At 37.1% G+C, this 25,371-nt stretch overlaps 1 protein-coding gene across 1 annotated transcript; it reads right to left on the bottom strand.

Annotated features, from left to right (window-relative positions):
• Positions 1-1,833: 1,833 nt before the first annotated feature.
• Positions 1,834-24,977, bottom strand: EPYC (epiphycan; the record flags this gene model as incomplete). Its single annotated transcript, XM_082308575.1, has 6 exons — positions 1,834-2,004; positions 3,522-3,617; positions 5,168-5,370; positions 6,920-7,078; positions 9,754-9,907; positions 24,810-24,977. 6 exons carry the CDS (start codon positions 24,975-24,977, stop codon positions 1,834-1,836), a joined length of 951 nt encoding a protein of 316 aa, XP_082164701.1.
• Between the last annotated feature and the right edge of the window lie 394 nt (positions 24,978-25,371).

Genomic DNA, 25,371 nt, shown 5'->3' with positions numbered 1-25,371 from the left:
CATCCTTTTGACCACTAAACGCAGTCCCATGGATTCAGATTTTAGGCCTGAAACAAAGTCTGTAGCTTGGAAGTGTTTTTTTTAAATCATTGACTTTTCAGTTACTATTAGAGAGAACTGGAGAGTGGAAAAGAAATTGTCTCAGCTCTAAGAGCATGTATCTAAGAGCAACTGATGTCTTCAGCAGGAAACATTAAAATGAAGATAGATGTTCTACAGTTTGTTCTGTATAAGTGTCTGAAAACAAACAGAAATTATTTTAAATAGAAGTGAAGGGTCTAGCTGTTATGTTTGGTTTGGGTTTTTTTTGCCTATCTAGATTTCAAGTAAGACTGCCAAATTGGTAAAGGTACAGTCATAAAGGCACAGTCATTGTAGCTTGCTGTATTTCTTCAACTCTGATTTTAGCCTGACTGAGGTTGTTGCGTACAAACCTGCTGTTCATGTTCCCCATGTGTTCTCTTCTAGAAAGTGGCAGTGAGGGTGAAGAATGTGGTCTTTGTGAACAGAGTTTCCGTTGCCTGGCCCGACAGAAATTTAACAAGTCAGCTGCACTTACGTTTTAAGTGAGCATGTATGTTCAGTTAGATGAAAGGGAACTTTGATATTAAAAAAATATCAACTTGTGTAAGTGGAAGGATTTGTTATGTTTTATGGGGATTTTTTTGGCTAAAGTCTTCCATCAAACCTTTATCACTGAAGACGTGTAGGTGTTATTTGCTGCTTGTCAGTGTAGAACAGAATGGGCAAGTACCTATGTTGTACATAGTGGATCTTTCCTGGGGGCTTTCTCCCTAGAAAAATGTATTAAATCTCCCCCACAAAAGAAGGAGAGTTGTTCAAACTATCCAAAGGGAGGGAATTTTCTAATCTTTAGCTGGTAAGGCTCTTAAACAGTGAAGCAGAAAAGCTCAGTGAAATTGTATCAAATAACTGGAAACTGAACGATGGCTCCACAAAGATACCTGTGACTTGGATCTCTGAATTCTGGTCCTTAGTATATTGAACTGCAATATTTTGTGTGACTGTTTAAATATCTCAAGGGGTGTTTTTTCCACTTCCTATGCAGAATAAAGTTCAGTATTTCTCAAATAGGCTATTTTACATGAGATTTGTATTAGCCAAATAATATATCAGGCAAGTTTATCAAAGATACAAAAGACAGCTTTGGGCCCCATCAGCATTACAAAGACCAATTTTTGCTGCAAAGGTATAAATAAATACCTTATGTACTTTTGGGGGGTAATCTGCTACAAGTTTAAACTCTGTATTTTGTTATTGATTCAAGGAAAGACTGTTTGCTAAGGAAAACATGTTTTTCTGAAATATTGTTAGTACTTTTCCAAAATGAAGGGACCTTTAAGGAAAGAAGTAGAAAAATGGATGTGTCTCTGAAATAAAAATATTTAATTAAATGAAAAGGCGATAACTATTCAGTTGTGTACACACATTTTATTTTTATGTTTTTACTTACTATGTTATAGTTAGATGTTAACATTAAAATTATTTAACTTGAGAATTCATACATTAGATCTGAATAATTCAGCATAAATTTTTGCATTTACATTGATCTTTTATTGCCTTCAGTACAGTTTTTGTAGTAAAATATTTTTCTTGATATTGCTATACAGCTTACAGTTGGGTAGATAATGGAGTTGTCTTGTAGCATTTCATATTATTCTTTGTATCTCAGTAATCAATTTCATTATTAATAGAAATATTTCCCAAATTAATGAGATTTGAAAAAATGCATCTTGCTTAGTGTAACAGTGAGTTAATAATTTGCTTTTAAAGATTCTTATAGCGTATGACAGTATTGGCTTCTGTCAAAGCTTAGATGAGGTTACCAACTGGCAAACGGGGTAGACACATGTATGCATAAGGTGTTTTACTGAGGTTGATGGGATTACCATCCAGTCTGATGTCTTCAAGAGCCCTACGCACATAAGTAAAATCTTTCATTTTGCAGAAGGTGTCTTCGTGCATCTCTTGAATGTTGTTGTTCTAAAAAAAAAAAAGGGTATCAGAATAGTTGCCTGAAAGTAATTTTTTACTCTTTGAAGAACAATTTATGGATGTATTTTCAGTGCGTAGAGATATACTTGATTGAACCCAAGGGACCAGATTGTGGCTGCAAGTCATCAACAGAGAAATCTTCCAATCGGGGGAAAATTTCTTGGCCAGTGCAAAGCTTCAAAACTGAGTAACTCAAACCATGTAGCAGAGACAGGCTTTGCAGGAGGGGCCTGGTAGAATTATAGAGAATTTTCATTTCCAGGATCATATTGAAGAGCCTTATTAATGCAAATTGGAACCATCATAGGCCAGTCCAAAAATCATAGAACCGTAATTATCATCCTGACAGCTTGATACGCCTCAACCTGCAAATCCACAAATCTGCAATTTGATCCGTGACAAATTTCTTTCCCCCAGGCCCTCTCATATTAGCTTAACCCACATCTGTATATATACAGGGAAAACTGAATTCTTTAGGTTTTATTCCTTTGATTTAAATTCCTCTTATATACCTTATCTTCACTGAGCTTTTGTTCTTGAAGTGAACCATTTTGAACAATGAATTGTTAGAATACAATATTGTCTGGAACATGAGACTAAAAAGGTCATCTCCTAAAATGAGAGCTGTCTGAAAATTCTTCCCTTCTCCATTCCTTTGCTAGTCAGAAATTGGTGTGGAAAAAGTCCAGCTCACTAGCTTTGGTCTGTAGCACATAGCACTGTATATTTAATTTACAGGCATGGGCAGGTGAAAAAAATAGTCAGCTAGCAGGCAGAGTATTTCTGTAGATTTATTTATTGAAACATTATGTATGGTACATCAGATTATTTATTCCAAGTTTTTTTGCTGTATTATGTAATAAATAAAAGCATCTTTTGATAATCAAAACTGGGCACTGGTACAGGAGGAGATAAAGGGAAAGAAGCAGAGATGGAAAAGGTTAAAAGGAAAAATTCAGAAACAAAGATTTAGGTAAAAGCAAATACAAAAAAAAGGATTACAGAAAGGATGGATACGATGTTCCAACATAGTCAAATGGAAAAGTTTGGCTGAAAAAATCTTAGCAACTGGGAATTTGTTTTATTAAGAGAATGAAATGCTCTGAGTATAGATACATCCAATATGTAAAGCAACTCTGGGTACCTAAAAGTATTCCTGTTCGAAGATTTGTATGAGCAGTGTGAGGGATTTCTGTCTTTGAAGTCTCTCAGACTAACATTGCTCTTGACAGCTGTGAACGTAACTTTAATCTGTACTAACAATAAATCTAGAATTTTATATTTGAAAAATACTGTATTACAAATTCCAATAATTAATGCTTAGCTGAGATAAACTTCTTTCAAATATTGCGTTCACTAGTTAATTGTATGTTTCCAATAGTTTGTTTAGTCAACTAAGTACACTTTTGGATAAACAGAAGAAACAAAACAAGACAATAGTTACCCTTTCCGGTTTTACTTGCGATTTCAACATGATATATAGAGCCATTACTTTTGTAGCCTACCTGGAGATGAAGAGCTTGGAGGCTTTCAGGAAGCGGCAATGGAATATGATCCAAGTTATTGTCAGTGATGTAAAGATGCTGCAGTTCATGCAGATCCTAGAGGATGAAGGAAAAAGGCAGGGGAAAATGATAGACATTTTTGAAAATCTCTAGCAAGAAAGTTTGAAAAATATCACTGCAATGAGCACCACTGGATAGTAACACATTTTGTTTCAGCATGATATGGTTGAAAAGGCAGAAATTCAAAGACAGCCGTGAACTTCCATTTGCACAGGCTGAGAATTGTTGCTTTTAAAGATTAGGTGTTTGGATTAAAATGAAGGAAAAAACATCTTTGAAATGTCTAGAGACTTAATAATTAGAGATTATTTCAATGATGTTGTTCTAAAGCGAAAATACTGCCACTCCCAGTCATTATGCAGAAAGGCTTCCTATTCTGTCTGTTTTCTTGCTTTTGTGACAAGCTTACTCAATTTTGTAGAAGTGTATTAGTGTTGAAGCAAATTATAACTGCTTAAGAAATGCCTGAGCTAAAAATAAATTTCTCATTCCATTTGAAAAAGTAAATCATTTTCTCCCTTGACTTAGTGGAAGAAGCAGCTTCATCTGGTAATTATAACAATAATAAGATATAAACTTGGCTAGGTCAGTAAGGCTCAGTAGAATACTCTCATTTTGCCCGCTTTTTACACACAAAAGTTGTTATGGTACCTAACTACTTTGAGTGCAGTGTCCTAGTTTAATTCCTACTGACAGAACTCTGAGATATCAGGGTGAAGGTTCTTGGCAAATATGGGAGATAAAGGCTGACTCCTTCATGGCTAAAATCAGGAAAGTGCAGAAGAAAAGAGTGCTAGGCCAGAGTCTTGATTTGGGGGACTGATTTTTGCCCATCATTCCTATTGCCAACACCTGCCTTATGTTGGGCTAGGAGAAAATATCTGATTCAGTAACTGCTGTTGGTTGCTTCATTAAGTGCCTGTTTTCCAAAGGAAGAATTCAGAGATGGCTGGTTACAACTACCTTCTTCGATGCAATTGAATAGGGCACATGAACCAGGTCTAACATATGAAGCTAGCCTATATTCTATAATGACTTCAGATTTCACATGTAATTAGGAGCAGCACATGGCTACTTCTCCCCACCAAAATTCTCGAGGAAGGATGATCACTCAGAGGTTCCGATTTCCCTGCTTTTGGAAAGGGAAAAGTATAGAAAGTATGGAAAGAAAGTATATACATTTAATGAATACTCTAGCATGTTCCCATGTAGATACATGGCAGAGTAGGTTTGAAGCAGTGGCATCCACAGCTTTGCCCTTCCCTCTTGCCTCCTTGCAAGGGAACATCAAACAGCTTCCTGGAGTTTTGCTAGTCATGTGGGTAGTTGGTTCATAGATACAAACATAGTGTGGCATCGCATGTCTTGTGTGGATGTTTGTAAAGAAGAATAAAAAGGGTTTTCATGTCCAGCTGATAGTGCTCATACATCTTGCTCCATCTTTATAGATTACCCAGCAGCCAGCCCAGTAGTGGTGCCTATAATCTGCACGGTTTTACTACTGTAGGGGGACATTTAGGCTGCTCTTCTGACCACATCCTTTGGAGAGAGGAAGAAAAGATTTTTCACATCAAACGCAGACTTACTTTAAATGCCTCGTTACGTATTCCTCTGTGACCAAGCCTGTTCTTACTAACATCAATGAATGTCAAGGTAGATGGTAACTTGGGGAGTTGCCTTATCCTATTGTCACGCAGCACCAGCTCCTCAAGTTGGGGCAATCTCCGGAAGGCATCTTCATGGATCTCTGATATAAAGTTTGCAGTCAAATCAATCCTCTTTAAATTGTCTGGCAGAGAAATAAGATACAACAAGCATGTAAGAATGTATTTCCTGGAAGTTTTAAAAAAGAAAAAGGCAAATGGGTTATTTTAATTACAGGTGAAGTGTCTTAAATCAGATCCATTCCAGACCCACTATGTGGCAGCTCTCTCTCTCTCTCTCTCTCTCTCTCTCTCTCTCTGTCATGCAATAATCTCTATTTGAACAGTTCTCCTAAGAAAGGGGACCAACATCTCCTTCTCATCCTGTTTAAAATTGCTTGTGTCATTCTTCATACATCTTTTAGTGAAAGATTTTAAAGTTAATAGTTTTAAAATTTCTGTGTGTTCTGGGAATCTTTTAAAAGGTTATCTTTTGGAAAAATAACATTTAAAGGGAAATAAACATATTCTCTACCACCTTGTTCCACATGTTTTTTTATTTTCAACATTTTCCCATATGTAAGAAATTTGATATATTGACTTTTTTCTAAAATACACTCAAACACTTTTTCCAATCAAAAAAAAAGAAAATTAAACTTATTTTTGGCAAAAGAGAACAATGTCTAAATATCAGTGTGTTAATATGCATTAATTTTAAATGCATTATTCTGTAGCTTACTTCTGTTTTCCACCCAGAATGTTTTTCATGGTTATTTTATTTTATTTATTATTTTATTCTTATGTTAGAAGTATATTTTGGCCTCAATAAATTTTCACTCTTCTTAGTATTTATTCCCCTTGGTTTTTTTATATACCAGTTGTGTTCCTTTCCAACCGTCATCTTGGTTTGAGCAAGCCAAACCCTTATAGTTTTCTTTCGTAAAGGATCGTTGCATTCCCCTGCATTATTGTTGTAGCCTTTTTTGGTACTGAGTCCACACTTCTCATCATGAAATCAATTAGCATTAGTTACACAAAGTTAGGTCTAAACCAAAAAACAAAGAATGTGGCTTGATACTCAGGCTGGTGAGAGTATAGCAGTCCCTAAACAGGGTAGGCTTAATACTTCCTGAAAAATCAGGTATCTTTAAGAATCTCAAGAAGGAAATGTGAAAATAGAAGCTCTATAAATCACCAGTTTTGGCCAGTTTTAGGCCACAAATGGTTTTGGATTAAGAGTTTTCATTTATTGAAGATTTTCCTAGATAATTCTGGAGTAAACCAATGAACATATACTTTAAAGGTAAAATTCCTTTCACACAGATACTTTGCAAATACTTGAAAGTATGTCTACCTGAGAAGTTGTCTTGTTCAGGAAGACAGTACGTTCTAATATGCTACAAATGTTCCATGAGGTTTGGGTTTTTTTCTACCTTTCTAAAGCTGATTACAAGTAACAGCTAAAAGATAGATGAACGTTGTTATTTCTAATAATTCAAAAATTTGACAGAGAATCTGCATTTGAAGTATTGACCTTTACATTCAAAAGTAGCAAACCACTTTTCCATAGGTGCATTTATGTGTATAATCCTACTGTCATCAAACATTACATAAAATGAATCACTACGTCTTAGATTAGTATGAGCCAGAAATAATAGAAATTAAAGCTAATTGCAACAATACTACTATCCATACTTAAGTTAGCAAAGTCATTTCTGTTGATCTTCCTGATTCTGTTGTAACGTGAGTAGAAATACGTGGTTTTCTTAGGCAATGGTGGAACAGCATCAAGCTCATGATCATCACAGTAGACTGTCGTCCCTAGGCATGTACACAAAAGGCAAGTGGGAAGACCTATCAAACAATTTAAAAGAAAACAGTTTGTTACAAAAAAGAAAGTACAAAAATGATTTGTAAATTACTATAATAAAATGCTCACCTAAGCACATAATGGTAAGATTTTGCTGATGATAAAGTTCATTCCCATTCTGTTTTGATCACCACATCATATAATTGCAACAAGAAAGTGATTAAATTCTGCTTAAAACTAATTTTTTTTCTGCCTATGCCTATTAGAAGGTCATTTAACTTGTTCTGATACAATGTTTCTCAGACTATAACAATAGAATATTAGGTGACAGCACCCAACCAAAGATCAATTTCCCCCTATGCTGGCAAATGTGCCCTTCCATCTAGATGGAGAAATAACAGCTGATGACTGAAACTTCTTGTGATTTCCCATGTTTGGTTCTGTAAATAATACTTCTGAATAATTTGTAAGGAAATTAATATTTTTCTACAGATCTATGGAGAAGAACCTCAATTTTCTTTGCATGTTGTTTAATTACATTTTCTGATTCAGAAATTCAGCATCATGAAAAATTTCTATGTCAGTCTGAGTTAAGGTAACTTGGAAACTGTGTTAACAAAACATTTGGTGATCACCAGAAGTTCATGAAAATGAACAATTAAGCCATTTCATCTCAGTCATAAAACTGCATGAATTCAGAAGTTTCTTTTAATGATACTGTTCAAATTTGGTTAGAATTGTGACACTGACTGGTTTGTCTGAATGTCATTTTTAGTAGGAAAAGTTGTTAATTGCTATGTGTGTTGAATTTTTGATACATCTTTTCTTTGATTATGGGTATAAATCAGCATATCTGTTTCTCATCTTTTAATCCCATAGAAATACTTTCCTGTTTCATGTTTTCCTCCTCCTTCTAGCAGACGACTCATTGTTTGTTCTGGTTACTTTATAGAATAGTAGCATAATTAATAAGTATGAAAATGTTTTTCTTGCAAATGAGTTTTTTCTCCAGATCATGGAGAAGATGGAAGATTTGTCTTCTTAATCTGTGTCAGTTACAAACAGGCAGCAGTAACTAACTGAGGGGTGGACTATATATGTGGTGTCTTTTCAGGTAAGATTCAGTGACCAGAGTACTGTCTTATTTGAGAATCTCTACTTGGGCATCCAGGAATAACATTTCTAGAGAGATAAGACTGTTTTTATACTTTCTCTTCCTCCACAGGACAGTTTAAATTAGCTACAGGGAACAAGCCTGACACAGGGAAAAAATAAATTGTCACACCTTGAACCATTCCAGCAAATCTAGTCCTAAATGAATGTAGAGTTGAGATGGCTGATATTTTTTCAAAATATTGCAACATAGTACAGGAAGAGAGTTTTCCCTTCTGTCCTATTTTTCATCTTGGAGGAGTGGTATTTGTCACCTATGGTTGGTGTAGACTGAAAAAGGACAGAGGTATGGGAAGGATTCAAAAAGATATCAACAAGAAAAATGAACTTGGCTTGATGTTCCTGAGCCTTGTAGTCTTCTATCCAGTACCAAGCCAAGAACAGCAGCAACATCTGACAGGAAAATATGTTGCTGAAATAAATAAAGACAGGAAAAAAGTCTGATTTGATATGTTACAGCTTTGAGCCTCCTGTGCATATCTTTAGTTGATGCGCTAGTTGATTTGCATTCAGTGCTCAAAAATGTTGACAGATACAGAATTCATAATATGTAATATTTACGTGAAATGTTTTGTAACATCCTGCAGCTTTCAAAATTGAAGAAAATTGTGGGTTTTTTTCAGGACTCTCCTGGGGAATTCTCATTTCCATTTTTGTTTGGTTTGACATCAGTGTATTTTTTTTGCCTGGCCAAAGCTCACTAGGAATATGTATAAAAACAAGACTAGGAATGATTAATTTCTCTTCACTGAACACACAATTTTGGAAGCATGAACTCGTTTGGTTTTTTTTTTTTTTTCATTTCATTTGTCTTCTATGGCACTCAGTTATAGTGTTAGGCATAGTAAAAAGTAGGATTTTCCTGTTGTATGTTGATCACCATACAACACAAAAACCCATCACAATAGTGGATAACTCTAGTGAGCTTCAACTACAAGAGTTGAGAGTAGCTGCTAACAAATGCTAGTTATTAGCATCACTATTTGTGTGGGAGAGGGACAGATTGTGTTTTACAATTTTAATTCCCCTGTGAGATGTAGAAAGTTCTTATTTCACCATAGCTAGTCAGAAGAACAGAAAATCAGCTTCACCCAAAATTTCTAAATAGCTCCCTTTCCTTAAGTTTCACAGTTGCTAGTTTTCATGGTCAAGAATTCTTCAGCATTTTAATTATATTTTGTATGAACACATTTATAAAAACTATGTAAAAAATCATTATAAAATAAAGATAGTTGGTAATGATATTGAAATCTAAGCCAATAAAAAAGTACTGGTAATATTTGCTAGCCATTAGCAAATTTTTAAGTTGTGTTTAAGTGTTAAGTAGAACTTTAGTTGGAAAAAAAACTTTGTTGGCACACAGTTATTTTCATAGTGAAATAGTATGGAAACATTTTGACTAGGCAGCCGTCTGACTTCAGAGCATTCAAGATAGGCATGTTATACCTCCTCTTCAGTAAGAGAGGTAGACATTCATAAGCAAGCAAAGTGGGCTCACTCAAAAGCAAAGCTACACACGCAAAACTCATTTCTTGTTCCTACTAACCGTCTTGAGTTTGGGGTCCAAGAACCCCAGACCCCTGTGCTGAAGACCCATCAATTAATTTTGGTGTTGATGCTTCCTCCTCAGGTTCTTCTGTCAATGGTGCAGAAGAATAACTCTCTTGAATTATAGAAGGTAGTGCTGTCCCAATCTCTGTCTAGGGAAAATTAAGAGGGAACAGGAAAAGTTACTGTTTACTTCCACTGCCAGCTGTTTCTCTTCCAGTTATTCATATTCTCCCACTAGAGGTCGTATATGTTCTGAGGTTTAGTGCTTGAGCTGCATTTTATCTGGCAGCTATAATGAATTCTGGTGATGTGTAAGCAATTCATGAAACTCCAACTTATTCACTTTTTAGCTCAGTGTTTTAAATGTTTTGTTGTATGCACACATGCATATACTTCGTTAGTGAGAACATGTACTAACAAAATGCTTTTTCCACATTTATTTAAAGTTAGATTTGTGATAAAAATTTATATATTCTGTGTTACAAATGAAAATTTGCTGTGAAGCATCAAAAGATGCAAGTCATTTGACCATAAAATTGTAAATTGTACCAGCATAAATCCAAATCTAATGTAGCTGTGCAGGCTCTGTTTTAAGAACACTAACATGCTTTCAAAATCTTATTATCTATTATCTGAGAATTCTGAAGTCTAAATTCACAGACTACTTGCTAATACATTGACAGTATTTTTGTAAATTTTTTTTTGTTAATCTGAACACCAGAAGGGTCTGGTTAGCTTCATTCATCAGTGGCTGTATTATGTAGTATGAAAAATTAAGAATATAAATAAAAACTGTTAGATAAAATCTTGATTTAGGAAAATCCTATAGAATTTGGCAGACCCTTCATGGAACTAAAAACCTTATTTTTTCTTCTCTGCTTAACATGATTAGTCAAACGAGTAAAAGTTATTGTATTAACTTTAATTCTAAAGATGCGTTCTGTTGCATTGCTATATGACAACTTCAGGATAAAAATGAAGATGTAGCAATTTTCTTGCATCATATCACCCCTCATAAAAAGAGCATTGCAGACTTGCCAGGCTTGTTGCAGATGGGTCTATGTTTGCAAAGAGGCAGAGTGGTTTACTGTAATCACCCAGACACTGAGAATCTACTCTGATTGTGTGACCTTTGGAAGCTACTTCACCACTGTATCTTGATTTCCCCATGTGTAATAATATTGTCTGACCAGGGCCTCCTTTGAAAATGCACTTTTTATTTTTTAAATCCCAGACAATGAATTAGTGTCCTTATAGGGCTTTGCACATCTGAGGTACTGTTTAAAAGCTAGGTAATACATCCACCTCTGTGGGTGCTGCACCCTTGTGCTGGCGTTAACACTCCTTAGCATATATCTAAGCCATGACCAAAAATAGGAATTTTGTCACAGTACCTTTATCCCAAGTGTAAAGGCACTGAAGCCTAAAATTATGCTTTAATAAAGATTTTCCTTGACTGCAGCATTCTAGCACACCACCACCAAAAAAATATTGAATCCTGAGTTTTTCACCTGACCAAACATCTCCTTTTTTGAGATCATCCCCCAGCTACTGGCTGGCTTTGCTGTCTCCATGGAGAACCAGTTGTTGAAATAACTCACACTAGTGCACATAAATTCTAATTGTAAAAGACAGGTAAAAGTAGATTGCGTCCAGACTGGACAAGTGGTTAGGATTTTTTAAATTAGGCTTTCTATGTAAGCTATACAAGTTAAAAGAGCTAACACACCCGAGATCTGGGTCCAAGCATGAGCAAAGCTTTTGCTGTATTTGGATCCCAATTTGAATCTCTTAGCTTAACTATGTAATATTCAGCTAGTAGAGTTATTTTTGTCTTAATATTCCTGGATAGGATAGATTTTAAATATATTTATGTGAAATACTCATGTACATTCATATGTGTATATATATTTGCCACAATTTTGGAAGAAAACACTTTACACTTCATAATAGACTCTCTGGATCTTGCAATGTAGATATATATCATTACTAGCATTATTAAACACTATGATCCTGGACTTCCTGAGAACACCTAATTAACCATCTAAAATCTGCTTTTTTCACAGAACTAATTTGGTTTAAGTTGTATAGTGGCCATAGGTTCAAACATTTTACATCAATTAGTTTCACTGAAGACAAAGAATATGGAAGCAATGAAAAACTGGGAAGCACTCTGAACCTCGCAGACTGAGATTTGACTGACCACACTTCAGGTTTTCTGTATATTCTTTAGCTGTATTCCAATACCCTATTACTAAGTAGGGTTTATGGATAAAAATGCTCAGTTACTAAGATCATAACTTTGCAGAATGCAGGGTGATCAAGTGACCAAAATGAACTTCAGCTGAACTATGACTGAGTAACCTGTTGGTGTAAGTAGGAGTAAGGATGTACCTTGTTGCTTTGTGCAGACAAATACACAATGTTCCCATCTGCAGCACTGACAGTAAGACAGCTTAACCAGGAATGGACTTGGGGACAAATCAAAAGAAGACTTTGGGAACAAAGGAAATGGGACAGATGTTCTCCGAATGGAGGAAGCCTAGAGGGAGAGACGCATTCCAGACTTTTATTGACCTGCACTAAAGTGCTTGCACATGCTGTATGTTTCTTCACCAGTTTTGTGGAAATCAGATAGTCCCTGTCCTGAACTTTGGAACAAAATTGGGAGATCTTGAGACCTATAACAGCTTTGTATGCATCTTTTGTGGCAGTTCTACTGAAAATAATGTTCTGGAGAAGAGCATTTTCAAGATATGGTTTGTAAATAGGCTTCAAACCTAAGATAATGTTCCTTTCACTTGTCATGGGATTTGGGTCATTTACACTGACTGCTGCTTCTCTGAATATTTGAGGGCATACGTTATGGAACTTAGTAGCTTGAGATTTGTGATTTGCTTTATGCTTTCTCAGATGTTCTTAGCTGATTAATCACTGTAGCTGTTGGATACCAAAGCAGAGGTATTAACTTCTAGGAATTCTGTTTCTAGACTGTCATCTCTCTCTTATTACAGGATGTTATCTAGTTTTGGAGATGGACAGCTGAAAGCCTCCCCATAGTTCTCTTGCCAATGTGCTAAATCTGGGTTCTAAAGAAACTGTTCCAAGCAGTTAGCATTATCTGTCCAGTCTCCTGCATCAGCTGTGACTGTCATAAAAAATACCAATTATTATAGTGAATTTAATGGTGTTGCCATTTTTACACTGGTAACAGAGTAGGAGTTCACTGATACATGTGTATTATATACCAGACCCAGAGCACGAGCAGTATTTGCTTGCTATACATAGGTTGGACTTGAACCAGTAACCTAAAGGTAAAAGTCTGTTTCCCATTATTGGTCATCTGATCCATGCAGCTTTCTATCTTTTACATGTTTGATAAATCACGCAAGCTTGTAACAAGACAAAGATGTTTCTTGGACTATATACTGTACAGAATGATCCTTCGTCTTCCAGATGTTTGTTTATTTTTGGCAACATGCACTTTACTAAAAAATTGAAACAGAAATGATTCTATATCACTTAATGATATTATTCTCCATAGGTTTTTTGGGGGGGTTGGGGGTGGGGTTGTATTTCCTTTGCTGCTCTAAGTAAAATTCTTTATGAAAAATCACAAAGCAGGAAGAATATTGTAGAGAAATACAATAAAGCATGTTTAACTTTGCCAATAGTTGCAAGTCTTCAAATCATAATCAACCTTCCAAGCCTGATTTAATACACGGCGTAAGAAAACACTGAAAGGGAATCACATCATCTATCTTTAGCTATCTGGCTATGTGGTTAATAGTTACCCTACTCTGTCTTTGCAATCAATCAAGAGATTTAGAGAATACCAGTGCAGAATATTAGCCACAGAACATGCCAAAGGAGAGTGATATCTTTCCTAAGATTGCATGGAGTATCCATTTTTCCCCCTCCTATATTTATTCAATGTGACTACATTTACAAATGAAACTGCTTAATGTGGATGACCAGTTGAGAGGCACTTTCAGTTACAGAAGTCAAGAGAACAGAACTCTGAACATATCAATGAGCAACAAAACACAATTGGTAAAAGTCAACTCGCAACTTCAGTCATCCCTAGGCTAGGCATTCAGTCTATGCTAGCATCCTTTCACAGTCACCAGAGAACAACATTAAACTTATGAAAAGCAGCTCCAGCCACTGACCACAGGTGCTTCTTTTAGGATGGGCTCTTTAGGTATCTATCTCTCACCATTGGCTGAAAAGGAGGTGAGACAAATGAAAAGTTTTTTAGGATTAGAAACAGCTCAAGAGGCTGAGCTGTGAAAAAAAAAAGATTAAACAGTATCTGTGGGCTAGGAGTCAGTAGGGATGGAACAGAATAGAAACGTAGACAACAGTAACCTATATGAGGATTGCGGACCCACATAATATATGCAAAGCAATAAAATACAGAAAATAAACAGATTTAAAGAGGTAAATTGCAAGGCTGAAAGTCATCAGTTGCCACATTTTTCTTCTAAGGTGGTGTAATTCCGGTGACAGATGTTTTGTTTGTTGTTTTATGTCTACGTCTTTTAGGATCAAAGTTGATATATTACATGTAATAAATTTAAATCTACAGGAGAATCTGAAGTGTGTCCTGTCTCAGTGCTTCTTTTACTGCAAAAAATATACTTAAACAAAAGTGCAGAACTTAAAAAGAGACATTATAAACTGTAAGGGACAGTTGTACCACACACTGACCTATCAAAAGGAACTAGTTTCCCCCACAGCTGTTCTTAAACTACCAAAGGCTTACAAGAAAATGTCTAATTATGGTAGAGGTTTTTGGTTTGTTTTTCTTTCCAAATGGGGCTCGTATGTGTCTGTTCTTCAATTTTGCATTTAAGGTCGTCTTTTCTTCTGTTGTTCTATCTCAAAAATAAATAGATCTGTGAGCTATTGAATGTTAATGCAATAACTACTTAGATTGCAAATTACACAGCTCAGATAAACTTTCATTTTCTTGTACAGACCTACATAAATAAGTTGTGTGGAGAAATTAGTGTAACAAAACTCAGTGAGATGATGGGGAAGGGGAAGGTGATATTTGTTTACAAAATTTCTCAGTAAACTGATTTTACCTACTCACACTCATTCTTTCAGATTTTAATCACTTGCCCATTTACACCCACATACTCCCACGTACCTAAAAGTGTATGCCTGAGTGGTCTACCCAGGATCACCTGTATTCAACACAGAAGACAAGGGACAGAAGCTATTGACTCCTTATAGTGCCTCTGGGGTTCTTCTTGGCAAGCATTGAAAACTAATCTTTGAACAGGTTTTTATCTCCTTTAGGATTCACTGGCTGTTATGGGGCAGTCGTTTTCCCTCAGAGTCTTGGGTATTCCAGCATCCATGAATCTTACGCCAGGTTGCTCCCCATTGCCTCCTTTGCATCATTGGGAATGTAATTTCACAATGGCTAACACGGAAAGGAATGGTATATATTTTATTGTACAACCTTATTTCCTGTCTGCTGGTGGTAGGATGAAGGGTCTTCACCGAGAAGTCATCTGTGCTGTGATGTTATCAGGGTGCAGGACCTTTGATTTTGGCATAAACAACACCTTCCTCCATTTTGCTACTGGGAACAGTGGTCTGGAAGTGGTGAAGTTGGGTACAGTGTCCTTCATTATCAATACAGGCCATGCTTTTAACCCTTTAAGCCTTCTAGGTTTTTTAAGTTATTTTGTTGTTTCTGCTGGGTCTTACATACACATACACGCATAAATTTCCATTCATACTTCAGTCAGATCAGCCTTAATATTTAAGTTACAGAGCTCTAGATTTGTTAATGCAGTTCTCTACAAATTAATGTCTGTGGCTTCTACCTTGGAAAATTTAGGTAGATTTTGAGGTTCTTATAATTAGTCTTAGAAAGAGAAGTAGTCTCTCTAGCACCGTGACCACAGAATATCTAAAAGCTCCTTGTCTCAAAAGCAAGTGTATTTGTGTCATGTCTGATTTTAGCTGAGTAAAAACATTTATGCTGCACAGCATTGCTACAGAGATTTTACTTACCAATTCTGTTGTCTGAGAATGAAGGAAGTCCATATAAATGGAGCTAATCTGGATTTCCATAAGTACAAATGAAGTCAAAGTCTCATTCCAGCACTGTATTTGAAATTACAGATTTTATTTCTAACATTCTGCTTTGAGGGCTATGTAATATCTAAGTTAGCCTACAGCAGATGTTTCTTTGGAACAGTGCTGAAGTTTTGCAAGATATAAGATTTCAAAGAGAAATATGCCATTTTTAGAAACCAGAACAGGGCTCTTTGCACTATTATAAAGCACAAAAGGACTGAAAACTAGTCCCAGCTATTTAATGAAGATTTCCACAGGAGCTCCTGCTGATCCAAGCCACAAAGTAGACATACGCAGCCAGGCAAACCAAGTTGGAGATCACTCAGATGACCAGAGTATCTACCAGAAACTTTGTCAGCCCTCAGACCTGTGGTAAGGACCTGCGTCAGCTGGACTTCCAGAGGTCACTGTAAAGGAGGGTTCAGGGTCACAAGCGTATTTCCTCATGCCGTCCAGGCAGACCAGGCACTGCTGGAGCTGAACATGCTTTTGCCCGGTTCACCAGCCTGGCTTTTCCTAAATGCACTGTGATTTCTTTGAATCTGAACTACAACCAAACAGTGTTAGAAACATGAACAAAAGGGACCAGACTCACTGCTTAACTTCAGACATGGAATTTAAGTGTCCTATTTAGTAGCTTAGTCTCCTTACAATCCTGCTGCAGACAGTGGAGGAAGAGTCACTTCCTGAGGGTGTTTCAGCACACATATGTTGTGAATCAACTTCCTGAGGTGCCTGTCCATCTTCCTTTGACTGTAAAGGAGACCATATAGAGGCAACCTTATTTTTTGCCAGACTTCAAGGCCAAAGTCTGGTGTCAGATCTGCTCTTTCTCTCATTTCTACAGCTTATAGTGCAAAGACATTTCATCTGATTTGATACAATCCAGTACATGCATGTAGCCTGCAGTGAACAGACGTAGTGGTCTCAAGCTGCTCTATCTCCAGAACTAGAGAAGTTTCTAATAGTTTAGGTTTGTCTTCTCAGTGTGGACTGTTGTGCTATATAGAAATGTCTTGTCAGTGTAAGATCAGTTAAGATTTAGTGACAGGTCCAGGATATGAATATGGTGCAAGGAAGAAAGTGCTGAGGACAGGGGCATGGGTGTGATGCATTTCCTGCCACTGGGAGGGACATTCTGCATCGTAACAATAGGCATTGCTACACAATTCTAAAAATAAGGAACACCAATATCGAAAAAGGGATAATAATGATAGAACGTTTTTTTATGCACATTGATTTTTTGTATTTCCTTCTTTTTCTTGAGCATATGGTCTAAACTCTACATCCAGGATCAATAGCTGCAGCTATTTTATTCACAGCTATTTCCCCTTCTATTAATAAGAGCTAAATCAGGAATGGAAGTTGAAAAGCAGAAATTGGAAGCTGATTCAAGCTTAAATCTCCTGTAAAGAAAACCAGAGCCAAAACCACTCTTGAGAAATAACATTCAAAGTAAATTTTCAATCCCCAGAATTCTGTGATGTTACAATAGGGACTGTGCTGCTATGAAATATATATAATTACTGCAGTACCATTTCTATACTATTTTTTTTCTTTAAACGAAACAAAAAAAATGGTACAAGTTATTAAAAACAATAACTATGCTGATACTAGTGGACAGTCCACCAAGTCTTTAAGCATCTAACAAGATACTAGGCTGCATTGAGGAATCTAGGGAAAGAAATTCAGTGAAGTTTTACTTAGCTAACTCAGGTGCCTGATACATATTGTGCAGCTAAGGATTCAGGCAGAAATTTCAATAGGGCTTTACAGTTATGCATGTTCCAAAGAATTTATTGAGCTATCTGTCTCATACTTAAAGCTATTTGTGTAGGGAATGAGGCATTCATGCTCCTAAGCAATTCAAAGAACCCATCTGCTATATTCGCAAACCTGTTTTACTCTGTTTCAGTTCAGATGAAAACAAAGGTGCTGGTTCTTCATTCATCCAAGAAGCAAGAGATTTGAGATGTAAGTTGCTAGCCTGAGGAGGCTGGCACTCCAAAAACCTCTGTTCCAGAAGGCATCCTAACCACCAAACGGGGGCCAGAGGCAAGTTTGGATGAGATGTTGAAACAAAGCCAGAATACATCCAAAGAGTCAAAACTCATGGCAGGAGAAGGAGAACAAGCCAAAGGAAACATAATTATGTAGCCTGATATGAAAGGAACTGAGACCTGGGACCTTTTCAAAGGATTATTAATGTCCCATGCATTAGACAATCACTAAACAAGAACAAAGACAGAAATGACTCAGAGCAGACTTGGAGCAGAACCACAACACTCCCCCCTCTGAGCTGTGTACCAAACCACGCTCTGGAATCTGTTTTGATTGGCTTTAAAATGATTCTTATCTTAAATGATTTTTAAATGGGATAGAAATGCACATGTTATTTAGCTTAACAGTGTTCAGAAAAAATATATAGCCATGGGTACAATTTAGGAATTTGGGGTAATTTTCTAAAATATCTGTATCCTTGTTTCATACCCCACGTCAGTAGGGATGATGCACACTACTTCTTTCTGGAAGAAACTACAAAACTGGAAGTCTGGGAAAAAGAAAGGTTTAAGTGACCAGGGGAATTGAGGTAGCAACCATCTACTGTAAAAAGTCTATGTAATCTCAGTGTGGAGTTTCAGCTGCCACCTCTCTCACAGGAATTTCAAACATTGTGACAGTTACTTTTAAGCAATGAGCCCTCGCTGGGCCAATTTAGGTGTTTTCAGACCAGGACAACTACTTCGAGAATCTTACCTAGTCTGAGACAAGAAGAAGGATGTAGTTACTCTGTTCAGCCAAGGTAGTGGTAACTAATGGCACGCCCAGTATCAGAGTTTTAGGTGCCTAAGAATGTCTTAGCCAGTACACTTAGTCTTTATAACATTTCATGTAGCTAAGTGGGTGAGACAAGCTCTTCTTGGATTGTTGTACTAGAACTTAGGCACTAACATGCTATTTCAAATCCTTCCTCTTCCTCTTGTGGTATTTCTGCTATTTGCTTTTGCTAGATGACAAAACAGTTGAAACATCACTCAGGTATTTCATGACTACTTTTATTCACAGAAATGTTCACCTTTTGTGAACACATCTGTATGGAAGCATATGGAATCAGTTATGAACAGTAACAGTTATGAATCTAAGAGCTGTAGTCAAAGCCTTTCTGCAAAAGTAGAAAATTTCCTATCTGGGGATAAAGCTTCAAATGGTAAATTTAATTCTCTTATCAACTATGTAGTTATCTGACTTCTATATTACTTGTACTGATTTATAAGTTTTTTAAAAGTGTATATGACATGTTCTGAAAAGTCATTGCATATCTGTCTTGAAATCTTATTTAATCAGATACCTGCCACAAAGGTAGAAACAGCAGTGTAAGCCTCTCTTAACTCTGCAGAATGGCAAGAGGGAGTTCTTGCACAAGTAAGGTCCATCTTCGTGTGTGTTAAGGTAGCAGCAGAGATGCTTTGTGTGCATGCGCACGTACATATAAGTGAATGTGTGTGTATGACTCAAGTTCTGAGCTTTGTGTAGGCACCTGAATATTCTATTATCAGTTTGATTCAAATTCAACAAGCTAATGTGGGATCAAATATTAGGCTTTCACAGTGGTTGTTTCTGATTATTTTGTGGATTGTACTTTCCAACTCACCTCTTTTGCATACACAGACCCAGACCAACATATATTCAGCTCCCTTGTTTTGCTGTTTATTCAGTGCTAGGATAACTCCCTTGCTTCTCAGCCTCACTGATAGCCTATTTTATTGATGAAAATATTTTTATGATACCCCTATATTTTCACTCCTTATTTTTCTAACTTAGCTTTTCCTACGTGAAGGAAAATGGACTGGTTATGTTTAACAGGCATTGTAATCAAAAGTTTGCAATATGGTTTTATTAGAAATCAGTAGCTGATGTACATAGGAATCTTTCTCCACAATTTGTTTTTCTCACACGCTATCCAAACAAAGTTTTAGTTTCAAAGGGGGAAAAACTCTGAGCCTTCTGTTTTACCAGCTAGAAGCTTACACAAGAATGCCTTTGACAGTCTGGTTTTATTGTATCCATTTTAAAGAAGGAAATCTGTCTTTGTATATGTTTGCAGAGCAGTTGGGACAATGTGGACCCAGTCTTGACTGGGGCCTCTGGACCCTATTGTGATATAAATATTCATTGAAAATAGTAATGAAACTTACTGTGAAGAAAAGGGGCGATACAGCAGCTCATGTTTATAGTGTTGTAACTGTCAGTTTCAGCAGATAAATCCAACACAAATCTTGTACACTACATTACGGTGACATTCCTTTGCAGTCTCTTTCTCCTTTAGGGCCTTGGAATTTCTTCCTTGGTAATAGGTTTTTCTTTTACATTGCCTTTTTATACCATTATCTGTGAAAGAGTTGATATTGTTCTCTCTAAAGTCTCTATACACATTTTATTTCTGAGTGATATATTGATATATTGAGTGATATATTGAGTTTTTTCAGTAACAGTTTCCCTTTGGATGAAAAGCTTGAGCTAGGTCTTCCATGTCTCACTCACCTGGGAACTTGGAAACCACAGATTTTATAGAACAAATTGGACCCATCTAATACATGACAATGCATAGCGTTGAGGATTCAATACAATTCTCCCAAGTAATTCACAGCTACAAGTATTTTCCACATGCAAAAGCTTTGCATTAAAAAAAGTGTTCCATGTACACGTATTGAATACAATGAAAAGAGTGCAAGAAATGAAACAGATCTTCTGATGTTAGCAGGCAATGCTAGATAACCTCTGATTTCCATTGTTAAGTAATTTTTCCAAACCTTAAAGTTACTCTACAGTCTATGAGAAAAATAGACAGATTTCAAGTGGAAAAATATCAACAGCTGTTATCCAGATAAAATGTTCTTGGAAAGATTTTTGCAAGCCAGTGAAATGTGTGTGTATATACACGCATACACTTCATTTTGGGCATGCATACTTCACAAGGAAAAATACTTCCAGAGTATGAGAACTAGAAAAGAAGTCATGAACTTGGACTCAGTCACTTTTTATTAACTTTATTAAGCTGAAATTTTGGTGCTAAGCCTGAGACAGGTGCTTAGGGTCCATCTAAAGTTATTTGAGGAAGACAGGGGTACTGGGTCTGGCTGGGAGCAAGTTAACTTTCCCCATAGCAGCCCTCGTGCTATACTTTGTAGCTAGAACGGTGTTGATAACACACCAATGTTTTGGCTACTGCTGAACAGTGCTTGCACAGCATCAAGGCTGTCTCTCCAATCCTCCTCCTCACCCCAAGCTGGTTAGCTGGGGGTGGGGAAGAGGATGGGAGGGGACATAGCTAGGACAACCAACCCAAACTGACCAAAGGGATATTTCATACCATATGGCATCATGCTCAGCCATAAAATCTAAAAGAAAGGAGGCTGGGGGAGGGCGAGGCAGGCTTTGTTATTAAGGTATTTGTCTTCCAAAGCAACTGCTACATGTACTGGGGCCCTACTTCCCAGGAAGTGTTTGGACATCACCTGCTGATGGGAAGTAAAGAATAAATCTTTTCGTTTTGCTTTTCTTCTGCGCACAGCTGTTGCTTTCCTTCATTAAACTGCCTTTATCTCGACTCACGAGTTTTTAATCTTAATTTCCCCCTCTGTCCCTCTGAGTAGGTGGAGTGAGAAGGTGGCTTGATGGACACCTGGCAACCTGCCCAGGTCAGCCCACCACAGTAGATATCCCAGGAGAATGATTCTTACTTGTCTTGGAGGATGGTCTTGGGATACAATGCCTAATTTTAGCCAGATAGAATGAGTGGAAGGAATCCCTCCATAATTACCTTTACCTCTAGGTCTTTCCTCATTTTGATGGCTACACATTGAATGAGTGATTACAGTACACAATGGATAACATTCTGGAAAGGGCATACTGACATAGGCGCTTTAGCGTAATTCCTTAAGATGCACAGGTACCTAATTCCCAAAATCAACAGAAGCAACACACTGAATGCATCTGAAGTCCAAGTCAGTCTCTGGGACCTGCTCAAAACCAGTTGGACACACAACCTTGGAAGTTTTCATTTCTCCAATGAGTCTACAAACGTGTTAAACAGAATGATTTATATTTGCACATAACTGAATTTTAAAATCTTGAAGTCAGCAACAACAGAAAATGCTATTTTGTTTTTTCTCCACTATTTCAGAAGGCTAAAGACATGATTCAGAGTTCTCTAAAAGGAAACATAGGCCTTAAATCAGGCCCTAAAGAGTTACTGTACACATGCTAGATCTAATGAAGGCCTGCTGTTTGTTTGGGTCTCTGTGGTATTGCTCATCATTTAAGCTATGCATAATAAAAACTAACCCGTGACCTTGCAAAAATACTGGGTTTTACATATACAGCCACTTGTGTAGTTCACATCTTTACAATGACAGGGAGGGAAGAAAGTTGTAACCACGATCAAGAAATCAAATGTATTCTGTTTAAAACTTGAGTGACATCAATAATATTCAGTGTCCAAAAGATAATGTGCAAGACTGACATGCGTGTCTATAAAAGCTGCTTGATTTCTACAGCACTGACCACTCTGAGCTCTCCTGGGTTTAGGGGAACTGTGAATGCATGGGTTTCTTTTGGGTGGTACATGGTAAGAGGAATGTAAGCAAAAAGATTTTGGCTAAACATCTAGAAAAAAAGGCTCTCTCAGGGAGGTTCATCCATATGCAAAGTAACATTCCTTCCAACTGCTATGATGGGTGACCTTCGCTTGATGAATTTTAAGAAGGCTATCTAAAGAGCTCAGTAATGGGAGACAATCCTCCTCTGGAAAAGAAGTTTACAAGGCAAAATGAAAAGACTTTTTGGACTCTGCCTATTCCATGCTTCCCTAAAGAAAGCAACTTGTGAGAGGACCTGTTGTATCGTTTCTTGTGGGGTGCAATATTGATCATCCTGCATATCCTTTCAGCTGGAAAAGAATGACAGGAGCCTTGCCTGTCTCTATCCTTTACTCAGAAACTTGGAAAGGGGCCGCTCCATGCTTCAGTGTCATAGGACCTCACAGATTGAGCACAGCACAGGAGAGTCCCACCTACCATTCAATGAATTACTAAAAAATGGGTTGTTTGAATGAGAAAATCTCTGTGGTGAGGCACATACAAAATAGCCTCTCCCATTTCTGGGAAAGAAGCCATTTCTGTAGGACTGATAAAGGCTTAATTTTTAAGAGCAAAGACAGACAGGAACTGTGACTTATTAGTCAGTGTGAAATAGAGGGAGCACAAGTATTCAGTGGCTAAAAGTGGGGATGACTTTATCTGGCAAGAAAGCTCAAGTGCATGGGTATGTAAAGAGCTTTGATTCTGCATGGCACAGGGAAGCAGGCCAAAGGCAAAGTAATTTCTTCAGAGCAAAGTTCTTCTCAGTCCTTCTTAGATGAGAAAATTTATTTCCTCCAAACTGTAAGGTTCTGATCTTACTGCAAACTTTGAGATGATTTTTATCTGTCTCTTCAGTTCTCCAGTTTTGGGGTATATTTATTCTTAAATTGCCTCTGTCCTTTGATTTCAAGACTGCTATCCAATTTTGATCTCACCTTGATGAAAGACTAGTTCCTATCCCTCCTTCTGCAATCATGAATCACTCAAAGGAACATAATTTCATGAATTATGTACTGTTATACCAAAAAGTACTAAAATATAATTTAAAATATATATTTAAATTATTATTTAAATGTTATATTTTTCACTCCCTTCGGCTGGGGCTGCACGGCTAGAAGGCGCGTCCCCTGGGTGGTGGATAGGGGATCCCTCTCTGGAGGGTGCACTGGATAAAATTGAAGAAGGTGCCGCGAACCAACGCAGCCTAGGGAAGGCCACCCTGACAGAAAAACCACTGGCCCTCCAAGTCATGGGGGTTGGGCAGGAGGCCAACTACCTCCTCCCGGAAAAAAAAATAAAAAGTTGCAGAAACGACGAGCATCAACTCGGAGATGGAGAAAATCAGTAATGAAGTGAGGAGGAGGAGATGGAACTGGATTGGTCATGTCTTGAGGAAAAAGCCAACAGAAGACTGCGCTGTGGCCCTTGGGACTCCAGAGCACACAGCTGCAGACCGATCGAAGTGGAAGAACGATGTTCGTGCCTTGTGTGCCTCCTGGCACTGAGAGAATTCAGATTCAGATATTTTTCACTCAACTTCTATTGCACTTAATGCTGAATCCTACAGTGCATGTATCACCTTCAGGGAAGTTTTGCCCATGTCTAAGCAGCAGAGTGAGATTAAAATTAATGTAGAGAAATACAGGAACATAGAGGGGGAAGGAGGCATTTAAGTCAACAAAGAGTCCCTTGCTTGTACAGGCAACACATCTTACTATTTCATACTATAACAGAATTTCAACAGTTTTTATTCAGTAATCTTTCTTACTTTCCTGTTTTTCAATTCAAGTGCTTTCCCTTTTCTTTTTTACTTCCTTCTGCCCACTTTCCTAACAGAAATAGAAACCACTAGCATTTATAGCCTGAAATATTTGTATTGAACATATCTATTACTATAAGAAATGACCTCAGGAAACAGCATTTTACAACCTCATTTAATGGGGAATGCTGGATGCCCTATCTCAGCTTCCTCTGTGCCTCATCCAGACAAATAAATCACAAGGACAATCTCCAACAGAATTTGTGGCAATGCAAGGAGACCTGAGGGAAGCATGGTAGCTTTCACCTGCTCTCAAAAATTACCACAAAAAAAAATAATCAGGAAATATTTTGGCCGCATTGGTATATTGGGGAAAATGTGAATGAACTATGGTGTGTTATTAGTACAGAAATCTGTTGATCAACCAAAGGCAATAGCAACCACATGAGTAGATTTGTCTGCTAAATGTTTTCGTGGCCAAAAAAAACTCATCGGTAGCCACTGCATTTGTGCACTTTGGAAAGATAAAATAAATGAAGTTCTGATTACCTCTAATTGATCAGACTGCTCGTTTTCATCATAGACAAATGGGTGAGGCAGTTCTCCAAGCGGTATGTCATAGAACTCAGAATCATAAATAACAGTATCAGTGACAGGTGCAGCTCCAACAGACTCGAAGATAAAAAATCCCAGAAAAATATTTACAAAGGTCTGCATTCTGCTTTCTTTTCTGAAAGAGAAGAAAATGGACAAAACGCGGGTAATCTGGTATTTGCAAGGAATCAATGAAAATTTAGTCTAACAAATACAGTACTTATATGTATGCAACAATATTTCTTATGGATAACTCATATTTATTCATGATGACTCAATGGTTTATTCAGTTTTGCTTCATGAAGAGTCCCTGGATCTGAGAATTTCTGCAGACTGCTTTGGTCATACTAATATTTAGATAATTTAGGAAAGACCTATTCAGTTTTATTGGTATAAAAATAATCTGACCTCAATGAGAAAGTACCTGAAAAGGTGAAAGGAAGATATATATTCATCTTTTTCCCATTTCATCTAACTTCACCTATTTCCACTGCAACATTAGAAAAGAGGTTTTGTG

This window comes from Platalea leucorodia (genome assembly GCF_965183815.1).
Source record: "Platalea leucorodia genome assembly, chromosome: 4".
Lineage (NCBI taxonomy): Eukaryota > Metazoa > Chordata > Aves > Pelecaniformes > Threskiornithidae > Platalea > Platalea leucorodia.
This window is presented reverse-complemented; position numbering and strand designations above follow the sequence as displayed.